This window comes from Podarcis muralis, chromosome 5 (assembly GCF_964188315.1).
Source record: "Podarcis muralis chromosome 5, rPodMur119.hap1.1, whole genome shotgun sequence".
Lineage (NCBI taxonomy): Eukaryota > Metazoa > Chordata > Lepidosauria > Squamata > Lacertidae > Podarcis > Podarcis muralis.
The window spans coordinates 55,873,677-55,889,014 of NC_135659.1; the positions used below are offsets into that span (position 1 = coordinate 55,873,677).

General features: G+C 42.3%; 1 protein-coding gene across 2 annotated transcripts in view; it reads right to left on the reverse strand.

The window, feature by feature from the left end:
- C5H6orf89 (chromosome 5 C6orf89 homolog) overlaps nt 1–14,312 on the reverse strand; it is a 28,514-nt gene extending 14,202 nt beyond the window's left edge. Inside the window, exons 1-3 of one of the 2 annotated variants that reach the window (XM_028733995.2) lie at nt 14,045–14,312; nt 10,445–10,651; nt 9,615–9,780 (exon numbers count right to left, since the gene is read on the reverse strand). In XM_028733995.2, coding sequence (XP_028589828.2) covers nt 9,615–9,780; nt 10,445–10,651; nt 14,045–14,284 — 613 coding nt within the window. In that variant the 5' untranslated portion in view covers nt 14,285–14,312. Of the gene's footprint in view, nt 1–9,614; nt 9,781–10,444; nt 10,652–13,328; nt 13,349–14,044 lie in introns of those variants that run through there. The other variant, XM_028733996.2, reaches the window with a different exon arrangement.
- Nucleotides 14,313–15,338: the final 1,026 nt, after the last annotated feature.

Below are 15,338 nucleotides of genomic sequence, written 5' to 3' on the forward strand. Positions count from 1 at the left end.
ACAGGCTCTCATCAGTAGGATCGCCTCCCCACCAAGACATAGATCCTTGAAACAAGCAGCTTAAGATACCACATATCTGGGAAGGCTCTCCTTCTCAACTCTTAAAAATAGGCATGCTATTTCCAACACTTAATTCATGTAACTTGCAGTGATGTATATACCTTCGCCTGCCAGTTTAAAGAGACCAGGCACACACAAGAGCTTTGCAAAGCTGAGACTAACATAGAAGTGTGCATGCACACGAAAGCTCATACCAATAACAAACTTAGTTGGTCTCTAAGGTGCTACTGGAAGGATTTTTTTTATTTTGTTTCGACTAACATAGAAGTTATTATAAATGAGCTGCTGTTGCCATGACAAAGAGATAGCGAAGCTGAAATAACGCAATTCTGCATTTATCTGGCAGGGAATACGGAGACCCACATCATTTAAAATCCACTAAAGGAGGAAGATTCTGTTGTGCTGTTACTAAGCAGTATATTTCTGTGCCAAAACACCAAGGAGGATATTTTGATCCTCATTAGACAGCAGAGTCCCATTTTGGCCAGGTTCACACGTCACATTAAGCCAAACCTAGCTCAGCATAAATGTACATGCTCTTGGAGAGGAGCTCACAGACACTTCGCTCCTCCCTGGTTCTTCTCACTACTGCACTGAGTATCACAATTGTGCTGCTGTTTTCCCCCTACTGACCAGAAGTGTAGACAGGAGCAGTTTCTGCATCTCTTCTTAGAGGCTCAGCAACTTCATATGGGAGTCAGCCTGTCACTCAGTCCCGAGGTCAGAGTACTGTATTATTACCAACTATTTCTCTTGGCTGTCCATACAAACCACCAGGCACTTTTAATTTATTTTTTTTAACCCATATAATCAACATTTTAATCTTTCAGTCACTTCAAATCACTTCACACGCAATAACAACTTTTGGCATGCTAAGAAGCTAATTTGATAGGAAAGATGGACCCCAAAGAGCTAAGGGAGTTGGAAAGTTAAGACACAACAGACTAGATCCAGAGAACTCACAACTGGCCACTGGCTGGGCCCTTTCCTGGAGAAGATGGATCTATCACACCTCCTAGGTTGGCTGGTTAACTGCAAAACACTCAAAAGTAAGGGCTAACCAACTAGCCCAAACATGTTCTGACTGGGAAGAGACTGCTTTTAATTAAAGGGTTGGCGCTGTGCTGTTTTGTAATTATTGGTATGGTTTTAATAGATTTTATATATGTAGCTAGTTTAAATTTATCACATCTTAAGCACCGTCTGGGGAAAAGGAGGGATATAAATAAATTTGTTGGTGGTGGCTTTTTGGAGCATCCAGTCAGTTTCCAAGCCCCAAAATGTTTGCCATTGTCTTTATTTATTTAAAGGATCATCATCTCCTACGTGCTTAGGTCTTCAATGGAGATACTGCTCCACCACCACTGACAGACGTGCAGCTGCTGGGTATGCAAGTCAGAGACTTTATAGTTATTGTCCCCAGGCAGGGGAACTTTCTGTCCTGGGAGGCTTCTTTGGTTGACATTTCAAGGCCTAGTTGACTGTTTCATTTCAATGTGCCTTTGGCACACAGAGCTGAAATTGTTATCACCTCCACCCCTTCCTATTTCCAAGTTGGCTCTTGTCACTGGTTTTGTTTTTGGCTGTGGATGTGGTTTTAAGCTGTGCTCATCTTAAGTTGCTGCTCCCTTATTGTTGTGTTTTAAATATTCTTTTCTACCCACCACAGGGGGTCCGCCTATGTGTGGGATGTAAATATCTGAAAACCAACCAACTAGCCCAGACAAGCTAGTCCCTAAAGGGGATTTTAGACCAACAATAAGCAAATAACAGCGCCCTGTAGTACATGCCAAACTGCTTTCGAAATTTAAAGAGAGTTTCAAAAGCAGTTTGAGATATAGCAAAAGTGGCTATGTTTCAAAATGTTCAAGAAATTCTCTGGCATGTACAGCCCACTGCATGTATCTAAAGTTGGCCTTTTGATCCTCAAGCGTGTGAAGAACTTTCCCCATAATTATATAGAAACTGGACAGACAAACCAGAACTGGACACTTTGTCCATAAATCTTAGGTGAATAGCGTGTGTGGTTACACTGATATCATACATTCATTTTTTAAAAAAATATTTATCTTTCATGCCATATAGGCTAAATCATACTACCAATAAACTCAAGTAACATCACGTTTAGAACGTTTTTGCACATCAGGAGCTGAGTAAGCTCAGCAACGCCACATGGTCTCCAAGGGTTGGCTCACACTTTGCTTATCCAACCCGCAAAATCTGTAACATGCATCCGCCCTGCATAGCTTTGGTAACAGGCTGCACCATTTCTTGGCATGACTAGGTAGAAGTGTCATGCCTGTACTGGGCTATCCTGTGCCAAATTATTTATTTGATTCAGGACGAGTAAAGTTCTCCACTAACAGATGAGATCACTACAGGCAATGGGGCTGCCTCCTTTGAATTTATGCAGGTGCACACATTCAAAATGATGCTAAGATCCTTTAAAGCATAAACCATTAATAACCTGCACTAGCCAAAAAAAACCATGCTCTGCAGCAGCCAACATTACTCCAAGCAGAAGTGATTTTTCCCTGCTTAGCAGACATCCTCAATCCCAAAACATGGCCATACAATACTCAAAATTGCTAACCTCATTGCTATTGCTGCTCTGACTTACAACTTAGCACTCCACAAGTAAAGAGAGAAACAGTGGTGGTAAAATATAAAGCTACTCATTGCAACAGACTTGTTTTTTTCTGCAAGGAGAAATATGTATATCGGAATAAAACTAAAAAGAGGTTTAGTCAGGGAAAGCAAACCATTATTTTGATTCATTTAAAAGTAGCAGCACAGGCTCTGACTTCATTTAGACATTTAAAAAAAAAAAACCATAGCAAGACGCAATTTTGCATCTGCAAGTCACCAAAACTAACTTGCAGAGACCTGGATAGTACGAGTCCTTCACATTTGAGAGTAAAAGACTGGGGAGATTAAGAAAACAATCCTATGCACACTTCTCTTGGAGTAAGCTTAATTGGACTTAACCTCCAATTAATAGCGGGTTGCGCTTTGAAGCACTGAACTGATACAAGTCTGTCCCCCACCTCCCAGTTTCTAGCTTAGCCACAGTCACAGTATAACTGAAAGGGGGAGACCTCATCTGTCATCCTCCTCTCTTATTTCTATCTGTCACCAGAGGTTCTAAGAATATCATGGCATATCATGATCACCTCACAGGGATATTAAGTGTTATAGCCATTAATTATCAAAGTCAATTTTATGGCAAGGATTCAAAGTGTCTTGTGCTATGTGTATTCAACAGTGACTTCAAAATCATAACTTCCATATTTTGTGGGGGAAGTTTTAGCGTTTAAGATTGGAGATAAAAACTTGGAAACTGGGCTTCAGCATGAACAGAAAAACTCAAACATTAGAATTTAATTAAAAAGAAATGCACAATTTAAAAAAACCTCAAATTTCAAGCCACAAGAGTTCTAGTGTTGTCATCCTCAGATTACCCCAGCTGGAACAACAGACATGGTTCAGTGGAAACCAGATGTCAAAACTGAATTTTTATGAAATGCACATGCTCGGTAAATGCATGGAGAGAGGGAGAAAGAAGGGGACATATCACTCTACCATGTTTTACATAATAAGCATACCAATCCTGAAGGAAGAAACTGCTTCTTCACAACTTTGCAAAGCTGAACACCACCAAGATGGAATTACCACCAGGACTATGTGCACTCACATTCAAATATCAACATTTTGTCCAAAATAAATGAATTACTACTTATTTCATTTACTCCATCTCCTAAATCTGCACTTTCTTTGGCCTCCTCTCAATCCCAATGTTTTCAGAGAAAAGAATGCAAAGAGGGTAAGACAAGAGTATCCTGCACAGTTCTATGCTGTGGGAGAGACAGTGGTAAGAATGGTGATGGAATAGAAGCCCCATTCCTTGATCGCCTGGGAAATCATGTTAATACCTCTTTCAATTGCTTTGGGTTACCAAGAAATATAAGCAAACGTTTTCATAGCTAGTTTCTACAGCTAAGAGTTGGAAACAGGTTTTCAAATAGCAGTACGTTAAAATACCCAATTCTGCACGTCTAGTGAATTTGAAAGAATAATTTAACAACTTACACAATGCAGTGCTCGAGAATTTTTTAAAAAATAGCTAACTCTCTTAGAATGTGCTCAACACTAAGCTTTGAATGGCAAACCTTATTTGCCACTGGGTGAACCCCAACAGTTCACCCCCACAACAAACCCACCTTTTGTGGCCATATATATATATATAATATATATATATATATATATATATATATATATATATATATATATATATATTTATATATAACATGCTACCCTAAATGCAAAAAAATGCAAAAGAGTTTTCCACTTTCCAGATTCCCAAAATAACATGGAGCTGGTTTGCTATAAGAAATGTCAAACAAACAGTTCAACTACTGAATAGCCAAGATAAAGTCATTGTTTAAAAAGAACTTGCACCACCCATCTGTACAAAGCCAGCCTGGACCTTTAAAAATGTGTACCAACACATGTGCCTGTTATTAGGCCTCAGATTATAATAAAATGAGATGTTTACAATGAGATTCAGAGCCCTGGGGCATCAGTTACAGTTCAGTTCTTAATGGTGTAAGGATGCTGCAGCTGGGCTGACGTTAATGGACAACATTCTAGAGGCATCAGTATTTTCTGGTGGGAAAGAACACTAATCTGCAAAGGAAATCTTTGTGCATGCTCTATAGCAGACTCAACTGAAACTATCCAAGACATGATTTAGCCTGAGAGGGCCCTGAATGTTGGATGGAAGTCAAGCATGTCTCACGCTAAGCTAGAGAGCCAAAAAGATAGATATTGTTGCTGCAAATCTTCCCAAATGAACCATTTTTGCTAACCGCACCCTTGTTCATAATTTACGGCTTGGAGGTAGTGCTCAAGGGTTCTGAAATGTAGAAAGACTCCTCACTGCTTCGTCCAATCATATTATTTCAGACCTCAGTTGCAGTTCATTGCTAACAAGGCAGTTGTGGCTCATATGCCAGCTTAAAAGTGACCTGCTGGAATTTCGCCCACCACTTTACATCATGCACGTCTGCAAACAGCCAAAACTGAGCCCAAGAGTCTGACCTGTTTTTACAAAAAATTTCAGAGAAGCAGAAATGCCTGGCAAAGAACATAATCATTTCTAGTCTTGGATTTGGTATGTCAAAGGAATTTAGAAATGTGGGACGAATGAATGTTGGCCTAGCTCCATACTACCATCATTTTAAAGATACTTCTCTGTGCCAAGAACAAATGGAGGGCTTCCCACTGGACCACATCCTAGCGCTAAGAGTAATCATGTCTCCAAATAGCCCTGCGTATCTTGGGTTTCACCCAGTACATTATTATATAGTTCATTATTTAAATCTGTGATTGAAGGATAGATCTAGTCTCTTGGAAGTGGAGGAGAAAGGGTTTCTAGAACGTTGAGTTCCAGTGACCATATCAGTCCAGGCAAAGGAAATATAAAGTGCCCACCACATTTTCCTCTTTCAGGGCACTGCAACAGTGATGAAGAAGTTTTCCATCGCTGTCAATAGCCTTCACAAACAAGAGCGATTCTCTTCAAAGAGCGCCCTCCTCTTTTCATTTGCCAGCTAATTCAAGCTACCAAAGCAATTCCTTTAATGTCTAATCATTTTCATTATGTACTGATGTGATATCGCAACAGAAAATATAAACAGCAGCTCTTCAAAGACGCTTGACATCTAGCTTGAGTCAGCCTCTAAAGAGGATTCTTCTCCATCCCAGCAAAGCTGCTTAGTTACATTTGCTCTTTGCATTGTACATTATGAAACACACGTTGATATGGCAGCAGCCTTTACTCCCTTTTATCATTTCCCAGCTTAAGAGTTGCAGGAAGTGACTTACAAGGCTGGACGTAATCAACCAACTAATGCAAGGGCACGGCAGTGAGCTAAATTTAAGATGGGAGATTTTGCAGAATGTAGGATTCCTGAAACAATGACAGTTCCCAAGCTAGAAAGAATCAGAGAGCAGTAAACAGCTGTGACTACACAGCCCATCAGTCTTTCCTTTAAAAATATGTCAGGAGACCCATCCAACTACAGTGGTACCTCGGGTTACATACGCTTCACGTTACATCAGATTCTGCTAACCCAGAAATAGTACCTGAGGGTTAAGAACTTTGCTTCAGGATGAGAACAGAAATCGTGCTCCGGCGGCACGGCAGCAGCAGGAGGCCCCATTAGCTAAAGTGGTGCTTCAGGTTAAGAACAGTTTCAGGTTAAGAACGGGCCTCCGGAACGAATTAAGTACTTAACCCGAGGTACCACTTACTACACTTAAAGCCCTCATCTTCCTTTGAGGCCTTGAGATACTTAATAGAATGAGGTGGCAAGGCTTTATGGCATTCCTTCAATTTGCTTTTGACAGAATGCAAATAGTATCAGATAAGCTATTATACTTGGGAGCTAGAAAAGTCATTGCTTTAACATGTAGAAGCCCAGTATGAAAATCTGAGCAAAAAAAGGATCCTCTCTCTTATGTACATGTAAGAATAGTCATGAAACAATTCAGTCTGTAATCCTATGCATGCCTATTAGGGTATAAGTCTCATTGTACAAAATCAGAGCTTACTTAGAAGTGATTATGCCCAGGATTAAAACTTGAGAGTGGCAGACTGCACATCACATATAAATTGTGTGTATCCAAACACCAATGTTCTATGTTTGTTTGATGAAAAGTACTATTGGGAGGCTACAATTTCAAACACAGGAGCAGCATAGGGAGTGCTTAGCCCTTTCCCTGCTAGGCCTTTTTTCAGTCATAACTCCCCACCCAAGGGATTCCAGATGCTTATTTAAGTCTTGCAAATATGCATCCCGATCTATGCAAAGGTAGAAGCAGTTGGACCATATGATTTTGAAGGAGAAATGATTGGAGGGGGAAAGGTTAAACACACACACACACACCATTTTTAAATGGAGTGTGAGATTTCAGGAAATCATCTTCAATAGATTTCGGGACTATTAAAAAATTGAATGTGGTTTTGTTTATTTCTGCAGGAATGGGTTTTAGCCAACATATACATTCTGAGCTGAGGCATTGGTTTCAATACCAGTACTGATCTCTGTTCATGATCCTTTCACACACAGAAATTCATTTCTGGTTATCTTTCCCCATTTCAACAACCTAATTTAAGTGGAAGGGGTTGTTTTGTTATTGCTATTGCTAAAAATAAGTAACTGTGGAGATAGTCTTTGTTAATCCACTGCGCAATACTGTGTTTTAATATTAATATTATATTTTAATTGCAACCCACTCTGGGACCCTAGGGTGAAGGGCAGGTAATAAATAGTAGTATTTGTAGTAGTAGTAGTAGTAGTAGTAGTAGTAGTAGTAATACATTGGTACAGTGGTACCTCGCAAGACAAATACCTCGCAAGACGGAAAACTCGCAAGACGAAAGGGTTTTTTGTTTTTTGAGCTGCTTCGCAAGACGATTTTCCCTATGGGCTTGCTTCGCAAGACGGAAACGTCTTGCAAGTTTGTTTCCTTTTTCTTAACACCGTTAATACAGTTGCGACTTGACTTCGAGGAGCAACTCATAGCACGCGGTGTGGTAGCCTTTTTTGAGGTTTTTTAAGACTTTGGTGATTTTTGAAGCTTTTCCAAAACTTTTCCGACATCGTGCTTCGCAAGACGAAAAAAATCGCAAGACGACAAAACTCGCAGAACGAATTAATTTCGTCTTGCGAGGCACCACTGTATCTTCTGCCTTACCCACCCCTTGTTTATTCTCAACTGTCACAAAGGAAAAACAACCACTTGTGTGCCAAGCATTCCCAGAAATAAAATTTCCTTCAACTGAGCGCTAACAAAACAAAAAACAAGCAAAACATGTAGACATGATAAGGTTTTTAAACAAATCTGCCTGAGAAGGCAGCACAGTTGTGATGACCTTTCAGCTAGCTGCAATTTAGACAGTTCTGCCCGCACCCATGTCTGGTTTATGCTAAGTCTTGGTGGTTTATTATCTCAGAGTTAACTGCTCTGAAACCTTGCTGCAGCAGCTGAATACTAAGTTCAGCTACAAAACACTAGTCTCATTCCGAGTTTCCTTAGAGGGGCTTCCTCATTTCTGTTGACAAAGATCGAGATTGCTACATTTCCTGACGTGTACATTTCAATCACTACCACAAAAAATAAACAGAAGAGATTTGCACCACTACCTTTCATAGCCTACCTACTGAAATCAGATTTACTGGTACTGAACTTTGAACCAAAGTTCCATGCAGAACTCAAAGCACCACCTTAAGCACAGAGTAATCCTGTACAAATGTTTGAATGTTTGAATGTTTTAGGGCACTAGTGGAAAGACTCAGAATTATGTTGCAAGCCATGTTTACAGGTAATACCAGAGTTAATGGTCACTTTACCATTAGCAGCATCCTGATCAGGCTCTTTTTATATACTTGGACATTGTTGAAATACTCCACAAGCAACTAAATGTGTGATTTAAATATTTAGCCAAGTGGGAAAACATACAGCAATTCTTAAAGATTTTAATGTTTTTAGATGCATTAGAATAACAAAAAATGATAACTGGTGATATCATTTGTCGATAGGTGCTTGATATAGGAGGTGTAAAGCCAGGATCTCTGCATCCTGAGAGGCAATAAAGGGTGAAAGTCTGATGCAACTGCTAAAAAAATGAATACAAGCCTTCTGAGTCCAGTTTAAACTGTGGACAAATTTACCGAAGTATTTTTGTTCCTGGCAGCCCTCCAAAAAATGTAAAGCTGTGTGATAAGTAAAGCATGCCAGGAAAAGCTGCACCTGTTAGTTGTGCAGCCAGAGACCATCCAGGAAAAACAAAAAGCTGGAAACTCCACTCTGGACAAGCAGCTCATGCTAGGAGGAGACTTAACAGCAGCAGAGAAAAACCTCACCTTGTCTGATTTGGCTTCCCAGAACCTCCCTTTTGCAACACATTATCTTGTACAATCTGTGTGTACGTGCAATCCTGCGCCAATTTCATGAAGTACGAATTTGTTAAATAAGGGGCCAATGGTAACTGGTTTGTTTTCACTCTCAAAAAATCCAGAACAAACTAAACCGCTCTCCCAACAATAAGCAAACATCCCTGTGCTTGCTAAACTTTCCTTCACAACGTTAGGCTCTGCCTATCCTCATTTGTGACTGGTTTGGAACCAGTTTTAGAACATTAAAAAAAAAATGCTAGCAGGTTGCCATGCTGCAGAGTGTAATGTCTCAGAACATGTCCACTGGAGGCAATTTGCTAAGCTTTGTTGTAAACACAAAAACAAAGCCTTTGAGCATGTTGATGAGTTAATTAGTGATTACTGCAGGCAGACCTCATATAGACCTTGGTAGTAGTTCTCATTTTGCTCCCTGTAAAAAGCAATATTATTTTGCAATGAAAGGTAGGGGCATCATTACTGAATATTTTTCCCTAGCATGTATTGTATTGTCTTAGCATATCATCATGTGTGCTACCACCAATGCATCCCAAATATGTTATGGTTAAGTAAATATGCAAATAACTTTCTTACTCTCTAGCATATACTTCTTGGTAATTGGTAAAGGCAGCAGTCGGATATGACTAATGAGGGAGCCCCACGCATGGGTTCTGGAGAGCGCCGTTTCGGGTGGCGAAAGCGTATGCGGCTGGATCATAAAGTACGCAGTTAGTAAAACTAACCCCAGCATAACCAGGCCCTGCAAGAGAAGACAAGCATTAGATTAGTCACAGGCACTTGTTTAGAATGAGAACTGTCCCTTTCAGGTAATCATGGAGGTTATGATCTGCTGAGCTAAATCACTTTGACACCAAAGCTTGCAACATGAAGTTACAGAGCGAGGATGGGGAACCTGGGGCCCTCCAGATGTGGATGGACTCCAGCTCCCATCAGCCCTGACCATTGGCCTTCCCCATCCCTGCTTTAGTGTCACTGCCTGCTGACAAAAGCTGTTGCAAGAATGTAGGCTCAAATACTCCAGTGAATATGATTATCAATGAGGGGATGTTACTTGCAGTGCATTATCGCTCAGTACATGCTCTTGCCTATATATCAGTAGCATAATGTGCTCCCTGTGCATTTAATAATACAGTAGTGGCCAAAATGCAAATATGCAACCAGACTTTCAGCAACCAAACTAGGTCAGGCATCCAGGCACCAAAAGTTTGACCCTGTGTGCCAGTTCTTTCTAACATCCCTGCCAGACAACAGGCATGGTAACGAAAGGCATTGCAGTGATTCAAGCCTTTATCTCGCTTGATATATTCTGGCCGATATATTTCACTCCATTAGGTTGACCTCAAACTGTGGGCCACTTTGTATACGGACATGCACACGTACAAGATCGTCCACAATTGCTTTACCTTATAGAGTACCATCAAAATAGGGTAGCGTGGGGGTCCCCTTTGGGGCTCATTTTTTTCCAAGAGTTGCCTGATGAATTTCTCAATGGCCTTTTCAGACATACCACACTGATAACCGGTCTGCCTCACTAAGTCAATGGTCTCCGAGAGTTTATCATAAATGCTGAGTTCGCTGGCAGAAAGCTCCATGTCCTCTGGTGAAAAATCCTATTAGGGAAAATTCAAAACGTTAAGAAACAAGATATTCCAGTGCCTCAAAGAAGATCATAGGAAAGGACAGCAAATTCCTAATCAAAGCAAGGTTTCTTTGTGTTAAAATTACAAAGCTGGCTGTGAGGTCTCATTAACATTAAACTCCACCCAGATCCTTGATTTTAAACATTCTAAAATAGGGCTAGTTTGTTCATCTAAGTAAAACACATAACGACTACTATAAATGTATCATTGTTTACATTGAAAATGCACGAATTGGCACAGAGAGGGATGAAGTCACTGTGCGAGTGGAATAATGTCACTCATGCAATATAACTTCTCTCTTTCCTCCTCCCCCCCTCCATCTACGGTGGGGGTTCTCCAACCCTTCAGAGCTGATGGAGCTGGGGGTAGGAGAAGGAGAGGAACTTCTATTAAACCAGTGGAAGCTGTTTCACTGTTTTCCTCATGCAATGACTTAGTTAGATGCAACTGTACACAAACATATTATGGTAAAAGCTTTCATAGACATCTAAGGAAGTGGAATGTAGTCCACAAAATCTTGTGGCATTACAAACATGCTAGGCCAAGGCTCTTTGTCCTACAACTACAAGTACCACCTAATAGGAAGTGGTTGCCTTCATGCCCTGCTTGTGAATTTCCAAGAAAACATGGGAAGCCATAGCGAATGCTGGATTAGATACATTTACAGACAGAAACCACCATATTTACTCGAATCTAATGCTCACCTTTTTGGCCAAATTACATTGCAAAAATTGAGGTGTGCGTTAGATTCGATGGCGTATTAGACTTGAGTAAATATGGTATACACAGTGAAGTTTTATTTTCTCAAGGCAGCACAAAAGCTATTTCACAAAAGGTCCACTTTTTACAAATGAGGATCTGACTCACAAAACCTATTTCTGGTCAAGAGAGAGCAAGAACAACATACACAAGCAGACTTACAGGTAAACTTTTGAGCCTTCTTATAGTTTAGCATTTGTTAAACATCCGTTTTAGCACCAAACTACCATTCAGTTATCAAACCTTTCATTCACAATTTCTTTACTGCAAGGGTACTCTGTTATTTATGAAACTCTCAACAATTTAGTATCAAGGCCAACCCACCCACGTACAACTAAAGATGTGACAAGAGGATACTGAAAGGAGGAAATATGTAGAGGGTCAAGCCATTCCTGAAGTACCCCTCAAGGTCCTGGTGTATGATGCCTCTATGCAATCATGTACTGGCAGGAGAAATGCTTAATTTCTAAGTAAAGAGAGAGAGTCCAAAATGAGCTATGTATCAACAGGAGGATGCAACAGGTTTACAGCTGTATTACTATTGTTTATATAGCATTTTCCCAGCAAAAGATGTGCTTTAGAATTCTGACTTCCTTGTGAGATCCAACACTCCAAAACAAGCAAGCAGCAACAGCAGCTCTGATCTTCATACACACAGTCAGACCCAATTCCTGATCCTGTGTTGGATTCAGCCCTGGGAAGAAAACACCCAGCACAATTCCCCCCCAAAATAGGAAGTGTGTGCAGAAGCAGGGCCAGCCCAATACATTTTGGCACCTAAGTCAAACCACAAAATGGTTTGTGTGTGTCCCACCCCAAGGAAGAAAGAGTGAGTGAAGATCTACATCAGAAACAATGGGAGAATAAAGATCTACATTGGGAACAAGGGGGTGGGGTCAAATCAACCTCTGAATTTGTTGGAGATGAGGAAACTGGCATAGAATCATAGAATCGTAGGAAGGGAACCTAAAGATCATCTAGTCCAACCCCCTGCAATGCAGGGATCAAACCTGCAACTTTGGCATTATAATCACTTGAGCTATCCAGGCATGCTATAAGTCAATTGCCTCCAGATAATGCTTTACAAAGTGATTTTTTTAATATATGTTCACATAATTGTCTTACATAACATAGTATATACATCAGTTAATATGTTTTCAACTAGATATTAAATCTAGTACAATTTCCTATTTTACAGGATTGCATCAACGGGCCTAGTTAGAATCTAGATTTGGGCAACAAACTTTCTCGAGGTGAGACTGGTTTGAGAACCTAAGATTTTTCTTGCCCTCTGCAGCAAAGAAAGAAAAACTATAGATCATCTGTGGCTCCCTTGAGCCACCTAGATTTCAGTCACTAGATGTAGACACTGCTTTCTGTCGACTTCTTTAATGTACCACGTTCTAACCTCTACCGTTGTTAATTGAATAAGGAGCTGCATCAATGGAGAGGGATGGACAATATGACCTTCAGATTTGTTCTGGTCTCACATTTTTGTAGCCAAGGGATAATTCAGACTTAAAGAGATAACTCAGAAGTAAGAATACCCCATAATGGTTAGAACAGTTTTGTTTTAACAGCACACTTCTATGCATGTCTACTCAGAAGTAAGCCACGCTGTTTGGCTTCCCCCCAACAACACAGGATTGAAGCCTTAGAGACACTACTCGAGTCTGAATTGAAATGGGGCATTTACATTGCATGGCTGACTTTGCAAATCTATAATGCAGCCCTGTTTTACTTTATGTGCATATGCATGAAGAGGTAAAGCCTCATCACTTACTGTAAAAGTCTCATGAAACTGCCAACATTCACAAGACTCAGCATAAATGACACAGGAACTCATTCTAGCATTCATTCATTCACCTGTATGAAATCAACAACATACCTGAGATTCTAACCCTATACGCCTTCAGGGATTATGTAACACTGGTGAGATTGTAAACACCAGCTGCAAGAAATATGATCCTCGACATGCACAAATGACAAAAGCACAGGCCTATTTATGTCGAACACAAACTTCCAGATTTCTGCTAGGCAGTGGTTCTTCCCAGTTGCTAGTCCACAGACCCCAGGGAATCCGTGTAACCCACCCAGGGGGTCCTTGGCACCATTCATATAACAAAAACTACCCTGGAGTTATCAATATTTACAAAAGGAGGGGTTCTGTGACTTGGCTTTCGAAAAACAGGGGGTCCAAAATACTCAGCTAACTGGGAAACACCGTACATGTTAGAACCCACTTAAGGGAGCGCTGGACCACAATTTATGGAACTTACTGCTACCCCTTAAAACACCCCCCTTTTTTTCTCTCCCACTGACCGCCACTGACATTCCAAGCTGTGGGGCGCGAGGAAAGCACCGGCCACTGACAGGAGCATGGAGGCCTTTGGCCTCCCACACCCCGGTCTCCTCCGAAGGGGGCAGTCGGCCTGGGACAGTCCGCCCCGCCTTTGGGGCTGCCCTTCTCCCCTGTCATGCCCAGGCTCCCGACGAGACCCCCATCCCCACCCGCACCAAGCGGCCAAGAGACCCCACCCCCACCCGGAGGCTTCTCCCGCCTTCACTTGAAAGCGGCCCTCCCTCGCCCACGCGCCTCCTCACCCCATGAACCGCCGCCCGGGTGGCTCCCACCAGACTGGAGAGGCGGAGCGCAGCGAGCATGGGAGCGACGCTCCCCGTGCAGGCGAGGAGGAGGGCTGGGCCTGGCGCTTCCTGCTTCCGGGCTGCGGAACGGGAGCGAGGCCGCAGATTCCCCGCAGCACTTTCGCCTCGCCTGCACGGCCGCCCCACCTCCCCGGACAGGGGCTCTAGCTCGCCGCGGTTCAAGAAGCCACCGCCCATGGCCGCCAGTTGGTGGTCAGCGGCCCTCCGGCTGTGCGGTGCAGCCCCGTCACGTGGAAGGCCGCACCCTGGCGGTCAGCGGGGCTTGCGCCCCGAGGAAGCGGACTCTGCTGAGTCAAAACCCGCCGAGCCCGTTTTGCTCCACACTAACTGGCAGCGGGATGCTGGCTGGCATCCTCTGTCTAGGGCAGTGGTTCCCAACCTTTTTTTGGCCGTGCCCTTTCTAAGCATCTCTAAAATCCTTATCCCCACCCCCTCCTCTGACATATACCGTAATTCTTATTATTCAAAAAGTGAACTCCTATTCACGTGGAGGAAGCCTAAAAGACCATTAGGGTCTAGGGTGTGAATGAAGGGGCTTCGTCACAGATGGATGTTGTTGTTTAGTCGTTTAGTCGTGTCCGACTCTTCGTGACCCCATGGACCAGAGCACACCAGGCACCTCTGTCCTCCACTACCTCCCGCAGTTTGGTCAAACTCATGCTGGTAACCTCGAAAACACTATCCAACCATCTCGTCCTCTGTCGCCCCCTTCTCCTTGTGCCCTCCATCTTTCCCAGCATCAGTGTCTTCTCCAGGGAGTCTTCTCTTCTCATGAGGTGGCCAAAGTACTGGAGCCTCAGCTTCACGATCTGTCCTTCCAGTGAGCACTCAGGGCTGATTTCCTTCAGAATGGATGCGTTTGATCTTCTTGCAGTCCATGGGACTCTCAAGAGTCTTCTCCAGCACCGTAATTCAAAAGCATCAATTCTTCGGCGATCAGCCTTCTTTATGGTCCAGCTCTCACTTCCATACATCACTACTGGGAAAACCATGGCTTTAACTATATGGACCTTTGTTGGCAAGGTGACGTCTCTACTTCTCAAGATGCTGTCTAGGCCTGTCATTGCCCTTCTCCCAAGAAGCAGGCGTCTTTTAATTTCGTGGCTGCTGTTGGATAGGTAGCTAGATATCTGGGAGGAAGTTACACTGAACTCTTGGGGGGGAGGTTACTTCTGGGCAGACACAAATCGGCTTGCACTACTTGTCTTCTTGAACAGTTGTAAGAATGTCG